Here is a 15,689-nt window from a genome sequence, read left to right as displayed (position 1 = left end):
AGGAGGATCGCTGTGAGTCCGAGACCAGCCTGGGCTACATAGTGAGTTCCTGGTCAGTCTCAACTACATAGTGAGACCTGTCTCAAAAAACAAAATGAACAAACAAACCAAAAAACAAAACAAAACAAAACAAAACAAAACGTTAATTCTCAAGCTGACTAAAGATAGATTGACTTTAACCAGAGGCAAACAGAGAAAGTTCTTTCTTTCTAGGCAGACTAGGAACACATACAGAGGATCTGGAGTGGAAAGAAGGCATACTTTGAGAACTGGACCTTAGTATGCAAATGAGAACTGGTGAGAGAAGCCAGATGAAAACGGACTGTGTTTGCCATGCTGAGCAATTTGGACTTTATCTTGAAGGGATTCTGACGCAAGTGTAGAATTTTTTACCCCTAGTACTGGGGATTAAACCCAGAACCTTCACACTGAACTATATGCCCAGCCTTTTTAAAATTTGAGACAGGGTTTCACTAAGTCATTCAGTTGCCCAAGCTGGGCTCCACCTTGAATCTTGCTGCGTCTCGCTGCCTCTCCCTCCCAGAGTGCCATGCATAATACCACAGGAGAACTATTACCAAATTAGCTGGTTTCCACAGGCAAGCCAGTCTTGCCACACATCCATGTCACCATGCCCAGCTGCAAGGGAAGGAGTCTAAGTAGAGTAGTTGCATGGTCAGATTTATGTTTTAGGAAACAGTCTATCAGTAGTCAGAACAGATTGGAAGCTGAGACCAAACAGTAGGCTTTTGGTATAGTTTAAACTTCATTTAAATTTGTCTGTCTGGGACTAGTGGGCCTGGTATGGAGAGAGGGTTTGAATTCAAGAGTTGCGGAGGAGGTAAAATCACTGGAGTTACAGACCAGAGGGTGAATGAAGGGATGATTTTAGGTGGTTGGCTTGGCCAAGTGGAAATGTAGTGGTAGGTAGGTAGTTGTCTTTACTAAAAGAAGGATTTTAAGAAAAAATTATATAACTTTCTGTCAGTGATGCCAACTTGAACAAGGTTACAGATGGTTTTTATTTTCTTCATGGGTATATTTATTTATTTAAGTGGTACTGGGAATTAAACCCAGGACCTCACCCTTGCTAGACAACTGCTTTACTGCTGAGTTTACAACCCCAACCCCTGTATATAGTAGTTTTAAAATGTGATTTGTAGGGCTGGGGATTTAGCTCAGTGGTTCTGCCACCTGCCTTGCAAGCACAAGGACCCAAGTTCGATTCCCGGTACCAAAAAAAAAAAAAAAAAAAAAAAAAAAGGAGTGATTAGAAAGAGTGTAACAGGGAGCTGAGCATGGTGGTGCATGCCTGTAATCCCAGCACTTGGGAGGCTGAGGCAGGAGGATTGCTGTGAGTTGGAGACCAGCCTCAGCTACATAGTGAGACCCTGTCTCAAAAAACAAAAAACAAAAAATGTAACAAGGTATATTTTCAAGGAAGATTATGTAATTCCTTTTGAAAATCTACTAGATAAAGGTAGACTTATGTAGGTCATTTAAGAATAATGATCTAGCTGGGCGTGTTGGTGCACGCCTGTAATCCCAGCACTCAAGAGGCTGAGGCAGGAGCATCGCTGTGAGTTCGAGACCAGCCTGGGCTACATAGTGAGTTCCAGGTCAGTCTTTCAACTACATAGTGAGACCCTGTCTCAAAAAAAAAAAAAAAAAAAAAAAAATGATCTGTTTAAATTCATTTTTAGAAAAGCAGGGAATTTTACACTGTCAGAATTTTTACCTAAGATGTATAGTAAGATTGGCTTGCCTGTGTAAATTGGCTAATTTAGTAATAGTTCTCCTGTGATATTATGTGTTTTAAAATACAAAATAATTTTATTTAGTAAGCAAACTTTGGGCTACATAGTGAGTTCCAGGTCAGTCTCAACTACATAGTGAGACCCTGTCTCATGCAAACTTTGACCCTCATGTCCTTTATTGGTGTCATGTGGGAATTAACACTTGTGACAGAGACTGCAGTTTTGTTTATTTTGTTATGTCATTTTTCTAGTTAAGGTCACTTTGAGGCTAGTTGAGGTGCTTAAATCCCTCTGGAAGAGAATGAGCCATGCTCCTTAATATAAAACTGGAGGCATTAGTTTCACATATTGAGATTTTGCTCTGTAAATGGGCACTTACTCTAATGTTTATTCATTATTTCAATATTGTTATCTGTTAAGTCTTATTTCTCTATAGTTTTGTAATTACTACTGAACCTTTGGCAGTATTCAAGAGGTGTCTCTTCCAGCAACAAAAACTTATAGTAGTTTAACACTTTTAAATTTATACAGTTAATTATGAAACTTAGAACCTTCCCATTCTTTCTTTCTTTCTTTCTTTCATTTATTTATTTGTTTTGTTTTGAGACAGGGTCTCACTATGTAGTTGAATCTAACCTGGAACTCACTATGTAGCCCAGGCTGGTCTCAAACTCACAGCAATCCTCCTGCCTCAGCCTCCCGAGTGCGGGGATTGCAGGGTGTGCCACCATGCCCGGCACACATTGTTTCTTTAGATTACTGTACTAATTGCAGATGTGAATGTAAATTCTGATGTCATAATACTGGTTTCAAGTCCTAGTAGGACTTTTTTATTTTTTTTTTAATATTTAAGGAATGTTTCATTCCTCTTGATAAAACAGTTGTTTGTAAAAAGATGATTACAGTCCCTGTTTTGTTTGATGTCTTCTAATAGTAGGCCAAAGTGAGCCTCAAATTTCAATATACCAGAATGTTTTTTTCCTCTAATAAGTATGAAAGTTTTCAGAAATTGTTAGGAGTCTATATCTGGCCAACATAAACAAATTTCCACTTTCACAAGTGAGAATGGATTTGAGTGGTAGATTGGTAGTGAAAATTTTTGTTGATTTATTATAATTAAAATGCTTGAAATTTGTTAGAATAGCATTTCTCTCCTACTAGAAGTTATTGTGGTTTTTATAAGGACTAGTATTGTAGTTTGTTTTTTTAAGTAAAATGTTTTGTTTGAACTTGGTGTTACTCTAAGAAGAAGTGTACCAATTGCTTATTTTTCTTACTAAAACCTTTAATTTTGGTCATTTTGGTAATCTAAAGTTTAAATATGTTAAAAGGTAACTTTTTAATATTTATTTTGCTGTCTGCAGGTTGTAAAAATTAAAATGAACAAACTACGTCAAAGCTTTAGGAGAAAGAAAGATGTTTATGTTCCAGAGGCCAGTCGTCCACACCAGTGGCAGACAGATGAAGAAGGGGTTCGCACTGGAAAATGTAGCTTCCCAGTTAAGGTAAAAGTGAATAGTTCTATAAATCTCTATATGGAAAAGAACTGACAGATGATTGAATGTGAAATTCCATTAACCAGGACAATTAAAAGAGAACACTCCAACAGTGAATCCCTTCTTGTTTTCTTTTAGTGATAGAATTAAATGAGAAAAAAAATATTACAATTAAAATCTTTTTAAGGATTTCTGCTGTGTAATCTGGAATCAGTACAAATAAGATGACTTCTAAGGATAATGCTTATCTTGAAGTGTATCTAAAGGTCCTGAATTATTAGGGATCAAATTATTTTTCAGCGGGATATACTTACTAAGTGATAGGGTAAAAGAAATGGGGGTCTACCTTCTTAAACACAGGCCTGGCATAGCCTAGAAATCTTTGAGTTAATCAGAATAGTTCAGTTAAAGGGAGTTTTCTTTTTAATCTTGTTATTTTTAATCATATAGAAGTCACTGTATGTAGTGAGCAGAATAGTTTTAAACTGAAGAAAGAATAGTGCTTCTGTTTTAACAGGCACAAAGGTGAAAAATAAAGTACACCTAAGTTTGTGTGTTGCTGGCTTGAGATTGATAGACTTCTATTCTGAAGGCATTCTCAAGGAAATAGGAAGTAGACGCATCTGTAGAAGTCTAGAGAAATTATAGGTGTGAAATTAGCTTTTGAGCACATCGAAACAGCTACTCTAGAGAAAAGGAGAGAAAAATTTAGAGTCAATAAGCAAGTGAGATTGCAACTTGTTTGATCTCTGCTGTGTATAATTCAAATACTGAAATATATATAATATGATAATTCAACATTAGCATAAAGATTAAAGTAGATTTAAAACCTTGTTTTGAATTCTGCTACTATACCATAATTTTTAATGGAGGAGGAATTTTAACATCACAAATGAAACATTACCCTATACTATATGAGTATATAAAACTTAATCTAGTGGCTTTCAAAGTGGGATCCCCAACACCTTTTCAAGAAGTCCTGAGGTATTCCTTTTTCCAACCATATATCAGTATGGAGGCCAGACTGTCTTTACATACTTCAACTAAAACAATGTATTGCAACAGACTGAATGTATATGCAAATATGGAAGGCCAGTTTTTTCCATATTAAGCCAGATAGTAAAGAAGTGGGTTTTTAAAATTTTCATTATGTAGTCCAGGCTGGCCTTGAACTCACTGTGTATCCCTCAAACCCATGATGATCCTCCTGCCTCAGCCACCCAAATACTGGGGTTACAGCCACCATGACCCTCTCATTATTTTTAAATGAGTGAAATTTTTAAAGTTCTTAATTATAATATGTAGTAATCATCAATAGTTATAACTGACATTTAAAAAAACTCTGAGATTTTCTTTTCATTTTTTTCCTCATGGAGTTTATTGGTACATTTTAGGTATACAGTACAGTTCATTCATCATTGGGATCTTGTACCTCAGATTTTCACTGTAATGGTGTCCTGAGACCAAACTTTGAAAACTAATTGTTTAAATAGTACACTTCTATTAAAATAGTATACTAAAAAATTATCTGTAATTTCCTAGTATCATATTTTAAGATGATAATATCAATTTTGGTTGTTAAAATGATAAAATTCGAGGTGATGGTTTGATTTGTAACTAAAATCTTAGCCAGTCATAGCAGAATAAGCCTGTAATCATAACACTCAGGAGACTGAGGCAGAAGGATCTCAAGTTCAAGGCCAGCCTGAGCTACATAGCTAGACCCTGTCTCAAGAAACCAATAAAATAAAACCTCAGTTCTTTGATTATGTAGAACACTTGGCATGCTAAAAAGGCTCTTCCATCGGTAGATTTTTGAGGTCACATTATGTTCATATTTTGGGTACCTTAAGTCATTGAACACAACTAATTCTTATTAGTTATGTTTATAAATTGTTCTTAATTATTTTAACTCACTGTTAAAGGAAATGAGGGGTTTTTATATCTGTTTGTTTGGGGGATGCACATAGCACTTACTCAGTTGTTAGTAGCAATTGTGCCAGTATGTACAAACAGGATACACTAGTTTGAGAATTGAGCATATTGGTGCTAGAATAGTTCATGTATTTACCTCTTAGACCAACATCTTACTATATTGTGATCTACCAGATGGTTTGGGGTGTGCTCACTTCGGCAGCACATATACAGATGGTTTGGGGAACTACACCTTTCTAAGATAACTGCCATTGTGCTAGAAATTATAATGTATATTTTAATAATAGGCCTTTCTTATTTTGTGTGTAACTGTATAGCTATGACCCAGAAAGTAGTCCTTATACTTACTTCTTCAGTATTTCTGAGAGACTAGTTTCTGATTCATATGACATTTAACAGCTTTTAATTTCAGAAGATTTTAGCCCAAAGTGTTGAACAAAATTAGGAATTTTTAAATATAATTTATCAGGGAGAAATACATAAAATGAAAAAACAGTCACAGAAACTGATGAAATTGTAAACATTGACTGTACAAATAAATATGAAGACATAGATAAAATTGATGATATTCTTGAACAGACCAAAACTGACTCCTAAAAAAATTGAAAATATAAAGAGACCAGCTAAAGTAGAAGAAATACTGTCCGTCAGGCATCAAAGTTATGCACCTCTTACTCCTAATATAAGCACAAGGGAATAATAATAAGTACTTTCATAAAAAGATAAAATTTATGAGATGTTATCCGCTCAATACAGTTATATCATAGTACTCACCTGCTTTGAAGCTCATAGAACTCGCTCATTTTGATGTGAAAATTTGTCCTTGGATTCTTTTGTTTTTGCTCATTGTGCATCTACAACTGATCAATGTCAATTGCTTCATGGCTTGACACCCTTTCCAGTCCAAAGAATTTTGTTTAGTATTTGTCATTTTTCTTACTTCTCTTGTCTTCTTGGACCAATTAATGACAAGTGCCAAGGTACCACTGTAAGTTTTTTAAAAGTTATAAATTCTTCTTCTTCTTTTTTTTTTTTTTTTGAGGTGCTGGGATAGAATCTGGGACTTTGCAGGAGCTGTACCACTGAGCTATATCCCCAGCCTAAAAAGTTATAAATTATTTTAATATGAATATTTCAGAACTTGATATAGAGCATCTAAAACAGACTTAACTAACAATTTATAAATATCAGCATAAAGCTTTTAATAAAATGTTAATGTACAGAATCCAGTGCCCCAAAGAATAATGTATACCTTCACTTATCTAAAGAGTAATGAAGTACCTTTTATGTCCAGAGGGAGCAGCCCTGTATACACACACATACACACACCACTGATTGTTATTGACTAGGACCGGAGCAAAATCCTACTTGCCCAAGTCATAGTTGCATAGTCCAAGAAAGCAATTATTTTGTATTTACAATCTATGTCATAAAGGTGGGTATCTTAATTTCAACTCTAGTTACATTTACATCATAACAAACTTATTCTTAAGTTTTAAATTTTTAATCAATGTGTAATTGTACATATTTGTAGGGTACAGTGTCATATTTTCACAGTGTGCCCTGATCAGGGCAATTAGCATATGTATCTCCTCAAATATTTATCTTTATGTTAGAAACATTCAAAATTCTTTATCTATTTTGAAATATACAATAAATTACTATAAGCCGGGTATTTGGCTCAGTGCTTCCGCCACCTCCCTTGCAAGCGCAAGGGGCCAAGTTCAATCCCCAGTACAAAAACAAAACAAAAAACAATTATTATAAATGTAGTCACTGTGCTATAGAATACTAGAATTTAATCCTTTTATATATATTCATTCTTCATATCTCAGAAGTATCTTAGAGCTGAGGCTTTTGTTTTCTTGGGGTTTTTTTTTTTTGGTACTTATTAGTTCAACAGAAACATGGGGTTTTTTAATGCAGATTCATAATGCATATATCATACTTTGATCATTTCCACCCCTTGTCCCTTGTCCTCCCCTTTCTTCTTTTCTAACATGCCTTTCCCACTTCCACAAATGAAAAGAAAATATACAATGTTTGTCTTTCAGAGCCTGTCTTATCTTACATGATCTCTAATTCCACCCATTTTCCTGAAAATTACATGATTTCATTCTTTATGGCTGAATAGTACTCCATTATGAGATAGATAGATAGATAGACAGACAGACAGACAGATAAGATTATATTGTATTTATCAATTCATCTGTTGACAGCACCTACGCTGTTCCATAGCATAGCTATTGTGAATTGGGCTGCAATAAATGTGGGCATTCAAGTATCTCTTTAGTATGCAGACTTTAATTCTTTCAGGAATATGCCAAGGAGTAATAAAACTAGAACAAATGGCATCTCTATTTTAGTTTTTGGAGCAAGCTCCATATTCATTTCCATAGTGGCTGTACTAATCTTACATTCTCACCAACAGTGGAGTTCCTTTTTCTCTGCATCCTTGCCAGCATTTATTTTTTGTATTCGTAATGATAGAATTCTGATTGAGGTAAATAGAATTTTGGGGTAGCTTTGATTTGCATTTCCCTGGTGTCTAGAGAAGTTGAACATTTTTTCATATACTTACTGACCATTCATACTTCTTCTCTTGAAGTGTCTGTTCAGTTCATTTGCCCATTTATTGAATAGGCTTTTTTTTATGTTAACTTTTTTGAGTTCTTTATTGTGGATATTAATCCTGTCAGAAGATTAGCTGGCAAGTTTTTTTCCACATTCTGTAGGCTATCTCTTCATTCCACTGTTTCATTTGCTGTGCAGAAGCTTTTTAATTTGATGTAATCACATTTGCAGATTCTTGCTATGATTTCGTGTGCTCTTGGAGTCCTGTTCAGGAAGGCTTTGTCTGTGCTCATGACTTCATGTATTTCCCTCTTCTTTTGTTCTTCCAGCAGTTTCAAAGTTTCAGGTATTATACTTTCAGATCTTTGATTCATTTTAAAGTGATGTTGATATGTTATGTTGAGACTATTTTTGCACCAGGTAAAAGATGAATTATAGTGTCAATTTTCTATATAGGGATATCAAGTTTTCCCAGCACCATTTATTAAAAGAGGCTGTCTATTCTCCAACATATGATTTAGTTCCCTTTGTAAAGAATCAGATGCCTATAATTGTGTGGCTTTGTTTCTGTGTCCTTTATTCTGTTCTCTCGGTCTCTGTGTCTGTTTTATACCAGTACCACACTGTTTTTGTTACTATGGCTATGTGGCATTGGTCTTTTTGCTCAAAATTGCTTTTGACTCCTGAATCTTTTCATGTGAATTTTAAGATTGCCTTTTCTACTTTTGCAGACTGTTGGTGGTATTTTGATGCAGATTCCGTCAAATCTGTAGATCTCTTTTGGTAACATGGCCATTTTAACAATGTTAATTCTGCTGAGGTATAAACATGGAAGGTCTTTCTATTTTCTTGTGTCATATTAAGTTTTTTTCTTTGGGTTTCTATAATTTTCATTGTAGAGGTCCTTTCCCTCTTTGGTTAGGTTGCTTCCTGTGGTGGGTTGATTGGTTGTTGATACTATTGTGAATGAATTGTTTTCCTGATTTCTTTTTCTGTGGGTTCATTAATGGTATATGGACAAGCTATGGCTTTTTGTATATTGATTTTATCTCTTGCCACTTCGTTCAATTTATTAGATCTAGATGTCTTTTGGTGACATTTTTAGTCTTCTAAAATAATGGATCAAATCATCTGCAAATAGGAATAATTTGACTTCTTCCTTTCCTATTTGTATCCTTTTTATTTTATTTTTCTCTTGCTTAAACATCCTAAAAGTCCCAGGTACTGCATTGAACAGAAGTTATGACAGTGACACCTTTGTTTCATTCCTCATGTTAGAGAAAATGCTTTCAGTTCTTTTTTCCATCCACAAATCTTAGAAATGAAAAGCTGAATAAACCAAATAAAGAATTCAGTGGAAAGCTTTACCAATAGGCTTAGTCAATCAGAAAACAGAATTTCTAGATCCCGGTGAGCAACAGTGTGAACCAGAGCTGCAAGGCTACTTGCAGATCCACCCAGGGCCTTGCCCTGCCCTTTCCCTTGGGCCCAAGCCAAAGCCCCACCTGGAAAAGAGCTGCACAGGTGCACACACATCAACCAAAGGCTCACCTAATACCATCATTAAGTGCATGCAGACCCTAGCCAGAAGCCTGCTTAGACAGCGGGAACTGGCATGCAGAGAAGCCCCCAGCCAAAGGCCCAGACAGCAGCTACACGGGGGGGCAGACCTTAGTCAGAGGCATGTCTAGATACCATCCCAAGCATGCACAGGCCCCAGCCAGAAGCCTGCCCAGGCAACAGGGCAGCTCAGGGATCCAAAAGGCCACCATTCTGAACCAGGACTTGGTGCACTGGTGAGCAGCAGAAAAAAGGCTGCTCAGTGGCTTCCTGAGAATTAAAGACCACTGGATGAACAAAAAGTCACCTCAACAAAAGCGCAGCAGGCTGCATCTGTTGAAATGAGAAGACACGTAAACAAGTCTCAAAACCAGACTTCCAGATCACGTAAGGCACCCCAAGGGGCAACAAGAGGGGTCACTCTGACACTCAAACCACCTGGACTTCCTGAACTGGCAACAAAAGAGGATCTGGAAAAAAATGAAATCAGAAATAATTTCTCAGATAACAATAGAGATTGTGTCCATAGTGCAAGACATGATTGATAAATCTAGAGCAGACACAGATTTTTAAAAAGTAGAGGAGCTGAGGAACATGATAGAATTCTAACATAGGAAACAAATGGAATCAGACAATAAAGAAAAAAATATTTTGTTCTTTTTCCAGCTGTCATTGATTTGATCTACTTTTCCCCCTTAGATCATTACAAGAACTCTTTTTTTTTTTAGTTTTTGTTTTGTTTTTTGTTTTTTGGTTTTTCGTACTGGTTGAACTCGGGTCCTTGTGCTTGCAAGGCAGGCGGTAGAACTACTGAGCTAAATCCTGGCCCCAAGAACTCTTGATTTTCTTCCTGCTTCCAATTTTGTCTCCTTCCAAACTATTATTATGTTGTTAACAGTGATCTTGCTAAGTAAGTATTATAACTTACTTGCTTCATGTCTTTCTCTGCCTTTGTAATAAAATTTTAGACAGGCATTAAGAGCTCTTCAGAAGCATATATTTTTAAACAATACTACCTGAATTTGAAATATGGCTTTTGCTATTAAACAGCTGTATGACCTTCAGCAAATTATTTAAACTTCTCTTAGATTCATTCATTATCTTTATCTGTAAAATGGGGCTGGTCTCTACCTACCTAGTATGAGAGTTCTGAGAATTAAGTAAATACTATTAAAAATACTATAGTGCCTGGTCCATAGTAGGTGTACAATAAATGCGGCTGCTACTATTGTTATTTTTGGATGCCAACTCCAAATTGTAGTTTTTGCCCTCATTTCTCATTTCTTTGGTTTTTCCATAATGAAATTTTAACACTGGAAATTAACTATTGCTACAATTTGTATTTTGACTGTCCTCTAAAGATCTGCATGTTAAAGGCTTATTTTCCAAAGAAATATAATTTTAAACCCAGTTTATTAAAATAATTTAAACTTAAAAAAATTTTCTCTCAAAATAATCCTTTTTTAACCATAATGCTTGCGGTTAAAAACATGTCTACTCTTCCAGGTGATACTTTTAAACATTTTTGTTTGCTTCTACATTAGTAATGTTTAATTTCTTTAGATAGTACAATTTTATTATCTAGTCTTAAATTACCATTTTTAATTATTATTTTCTCCCATAAAGGAAAAGGATTTAACCTGCTCGTCCCTCTGTCGTCTTTTGATTCTTCTTCACCCAGATTTGCATTAGGTTATTTTTAGTTCTACTGTTGCTTTCCTATATTTATAAATCTCTTGTTTTATTTATGTTAGATGGAATATCTTGTTTTATTATTAAGTATAACAAATTTCCTATTACTGGGGGACTTAATGGAAAAAGCGTAGGGATTTGAATTAGGCAAAGACTCCTTAGATAGAACATCAGAAGCACAGTGCATTGGAGAAAAAAAATAACCTCATCAAAATGAAAACTTCAACTTTGCTGAAGACATAGTTGAACGAAAAGACAAGCCATTGGCTTGGAAGAGTTGTGTATTTACAATTCATGTCTAAAAAAGGCTTGAACCCAGAGTAAATAAAGAACTCTGAAAACCCAACAGGAAAACTATTTAATATTAATTTTTTTAAACAGACAAACAAGTAGTTGATCAAATAAGATGTGAATAAATGCATAAGCAGAATTTCAATACTATTAGTCTTTAGGAATATGCAAATTAAAATTGCAAGAGATGCCCCTATACATCTGTTAGAATGGCTTTTTAGGAAAACTGACAATACAATTTCTGGTGAGGATGTGGAACAGCTAAAACTCCCATACATTGTTTGTGGGAATGTAAAATGATACAGACACAGGGAAAGATTGCAGCAGTTAAAGCTAGTCATACAATTACCATGTGATACAGCAATACATAGCTTGTGTTCACATGAAAACATAGTTGCAGTAGTTTTACTTAGACCCCAAACAGAAATAACCAAGATGTTCCTGATCTAGTGAGTAGACAGACTAGTGATACATACAGACAGTATACTGTCTCAGCTATAAAAGGGAACAAACTACTGATACACTCCACTCAACAACTTAGATGACTCAAATTTATACTACTGAAATATAAGCCAGTACAGTAAAGGCTCAAACTCACAATAAAGGCAAAGGGGGAAATTTTTCTTTTTTTCCACATTTTTATTAATGCACATTGGTTATACAGAATAGTGGGTTTCATTTTAGCAGATTTGTACATGCAGATACATTATTCCCCCCTTTTCCTTCATTGTACATGTTTTTTGGGAGATGATTTTCTTTATGTGACACCCTTTAAAAGGCAATTTATAAAGAAAACAGATTGGTAGTTGAAGAGACTGGGAGTGGGAGGGAAAATGGAAATAAATGGGCATTTGCACTCTGGGAGGCTGAGGCAAGAGGATTACAGGTTGGAGCCCAGCATGGGCTGTTTAGCAAGGCAGTGAGACTCTGTCTCAAAATTTAAAATTTAAAAGTGGTTGGAAATGTAGCTCATTGCAAAAGTCCTCATTTCTACCAAAGGGGAAAGGAAAAAAAAAACTTCTAGGTCACTAGCATGTTGGAGGCGATCGGTAAATACTGTTTTCTTTTTCCCATGCTCACTTCTCAACCACTGTTGACCTCTTATTTATAATGTATAAGCATACAAAGGAGCTACAAAACCAAAATATGTGCAATCTCTAAAGTTTAAACACAAATTTGCTGAATAGGAGTAGTGAGAGGACAATCTTGCCTTGTTTCAGACCTAAGGGGCAGGGCATCTGGTTTCTTATTCATTGAGTTTGATGCAAGATATAATTCAGTTTCAGTTGATGGATCTTCAAGCTCATAGACTTTTGCTTTTGTCACCTCCTTTCTCCTGTTCAATCTGTGCAGGTGCACACCCACGTGTGTGTGTGTGTGTGTGTGTGTGTTTCAGTAATTTATCACTTTCCATTTGGTTTTTAATTATATTTTCTCTGTTGAGACACTGCTTCCTTGAACATTTTTATAATACCTGCTTTAAAATCTTTGTTAGATAATATAGATGTATAGTATTGTTATTGGTGAATATGGCATTTTCATGCCAAGTATTTTGGATATTGTGTTATAAGGCTTGTGTCTTATTTTAAATCATATAGAGAGATTTGGGAGAGTACAAGAGATTAAACTCAGAGTCTTTTTTCCGTTCCCCAAGGGAGCCCTACCACTGAACTACATCCTCACTCCACTCCCTACTCTGGCTTTTTTTTTTTTTAACAATTTTTAAACAGGGTCTTGCTGAGTTGCCCAGGTGGGGCTTGAACTCATAATGCTCCTGCCTCAGATTCCCAGAGTGCTGGAATTATAGGCATGCGCCACCATTCCCGCTGAACCCAGGTCCTTAAACATTCTAGGGGAGTGTTTTAATACTAGCCCCAAGAATGTTTATATTTTATTTTAGAACACAGTCAAGGCTCAGGCTGCAAATTCAGCTTGCCTTCTATGGACTGTGGTTCTGATACAGGCTAAGTGCTCTTATCTGAAATGCTTGATGCCAGAGTTTTTTGTTTTTTTTTTTTAATTTTGATTTTTAAAAATTTTTGAAATATTTGCATATTCATATTGAGACATCCTAGACAGAGGACTCAGGTCTAAAGATAAAACTTATTTATGTTTCATACTATACCTTATATACACATGATCTAAAAATAATTTTATGCTGTATTTTTAGTGCATCTCTGTTTTGTGTACAACATATCACATGGAGTTTACCACTTGTGGTGACATAGCTCAAAAAGTTCCAGGTTTTGCAAATTAAATTTTTGGATTAAAGGTGCTCAACCTGAACCAGTTTAGTTTTGAAAGCCATAAAAATACCATCCTATGTATGCACCACCCATTAGTCAGCTTAGAAACTAATAAGTAAGTGGCCTCTCCATTGGTTCAGTTCTGAAAATCTTTGATGTGCTAATTAGCATCAGATTCTTACCTGTACAACTCCAGGATAAGCCCACAGATTTATAAATGAATTCTGGGCATCACTTTTCCAAGCTTCTCCCTCCCTGTGCTTTTATCAATGTTTTAGGTCTTTGGAACTCTTCTTTCTGGTCCTATGGTTCTTTGATCATTCTGTTTTATTTCATACTCTCACAATTTCATTTGAATTTAGGATCAAATGGTGGGAGGTGAGAGAATGAATGAATATAAGAGGGTTGTTAGCTCCATCTTCCTGGAATCATGGTTCCCCTCCATTTCAAGTGTGGCTCTTTCAGGTTTTCACTTTTTGCTACTTCTGTTCCTCCATGTCACTATTGTCACTATTGGACTGAGACTCCTTTACTCTCTGAGTATGAGTTCCCATTCCTGGTCCTCAAGCTAGAACTAGAGATATTTTTCAGAATTCCCTCTGTGCTCCAGCACTCACTTTTGGACTTCTGGCTGTTAAGTTTATACATACAAGTTAAATTCTAGATGGAAGTTCCAAAGAGGTTTGGGTGGGGCGGGAATAAATTTCTTGCCATGTCAGTGATGCTTTGAATTCTAGTGTTTTTCTTGATTAACCTTCTACAGTTTACCTCAAATAAGCTGTTCCATGCATTCTATACAGATTTTTTCAAGTTACATTCAGTGAGAGGACCAATGTATATTCCTTCAAACCAGACCCTATGATTTATTTAAAAAGTATTTATGGTATTGCCACCATCCTTTCTGCTTTTCTAACCTATGACCAGTCCCCTACTAACGTGTAACTTAAATCATATTTCTACCTTGCCCCCCCCCCAAATCTTTATTAGCTCTCTGCATGCTCCTTGCTTCAGCACTCAAATTCCCAAATTTATCTCATGTTATAGCCAAGAGGCGCACTTGGCTGATTGACATATAATTATCCTATTATATACTCATAACTTTGTTTATGTATTTTCTCCATCTATAATCATTTCCTAACCTTCCAGTCTCTCCTTCTTCAAAAACTACACATTTGTTGTTTTGTTTTTGGTACCAGGGGCTTGAACTCCAGACCTTGCGAGGCAGGCAAAGGCTACACAATTTTTTTTTTTTTTTTTTTTTTTTGGTGTCAGGAATTGAACTTGGGTCTTTGCACTTGTGAGGCATGTGGTAGAACCACTGAGCTAAGTCCCTGGCCCAAAGGCTACACATTTTTTAAAACTTAAATGCACCACCTTCTTTAAAATTGTTCTAGTTATCTGCCCTGTTCTTATATACTCCATAACAATACTGTTATTTCTTCAGCATGTTTTTCTTTGTGCTCTTTCATGATATTTATACATACTTTGTCTTGGTGGTATTTTTATGTGTAGAGGAGATGAAGTAATAGTGTCCCACACCATTATATAGTAGTGGGACACCATTACTGTATTAGGCTACACATATATTAGGCTTCACAGCCAATAGATTTCAATAACATTTAGTGCCTATCATACCCTATTTTGATTTACTCCCCTGTAACAACTCGATATAATTATTCCACATCTCATTCATATAAAGATACCAAGGGTAAGTAAAATCAGATTGACTTTTTTTACAGTGGCTGTGAGTTTCTTCAGTGTAAGAATTTCAATTTTCTACCACCTAATACCTACCATGTAGTAGTTACTCAAGAAACAGCAAGAGCACTAATTTATTTTCTTCTTTCTGCAGTACCTTGGCCATGTAGAAGTTGATGAGTCGAGAGGAATGCACATCTGTGAAGAAGCTGTAAAAAGACTGAAAGCTGTATGTATTTGATGGTTGCCAGTATTGATCTGTATACTATCAGTAATTTTTACAAGATTGTACTCGGTAAATTTTAGTAATCCTATACCACTAAAAGAAGTGTTTCTCCTAAGGCCAGAGATGTGGGCTTGGTAAGAAGAACATCTCATGTTATCCTACCTCTTCAATTTTGGCCAAACATCTAAAATGTGCCTTTACAATTTATATGAAG

At 35.6% G+C, this 15,689-nt stretch overlaps 1 protein-coding gene across 15 annotated transcripts in view; it reads left to right on the top strand.

The window, feature by feature from the left end:
- Nucleotides 1-15,689, top strand: part of Numb (NUMB endocytic adaptor protein) — a 148,664-nt gene that overhangs the window by 95,669 nt on the left and 37,306 nt on the right. For all 15 annotated transcript variants that reach the window (XM_010645442.3, XM_010645439.3, XM_033766670.1 and 12 more), the window contains 2 exons: nt 3,122-3,262; nt 15,404-15,478. In XM_010645442.3, coding sequence (XP_010643744.1) covers nt 3,137-3,262; nt 15,404-15,478 — 201 coding nt within the window. In that variant the 5' untranslated portion in view covers nt 3,122-3,136. The remainder of the gene's footprint in view (nt 1-3,121; nt 3,263-15,403; nt 15,479-15,689) is intronic.

This window comes from Fukomys damarensis, unplaced genomic scaffold (assembly GCF_012274545.1).
Source record: "Fukomys damarensis isolate Sample0158 unplaced genomic scaffold, DMR_v1.0_HiC HiC_scaffold_21, whole genome shotgun sequence".
Taxonomy (NCBI): Eukaryota; Metazoa; Chordata; class Mammalia; order Rodentia; family Bathyergidae; genus Fukomys; species Fukomys damarensis.
This window is presented reverse-complemented; position numbering and strand designations above follow the sequence as displayed.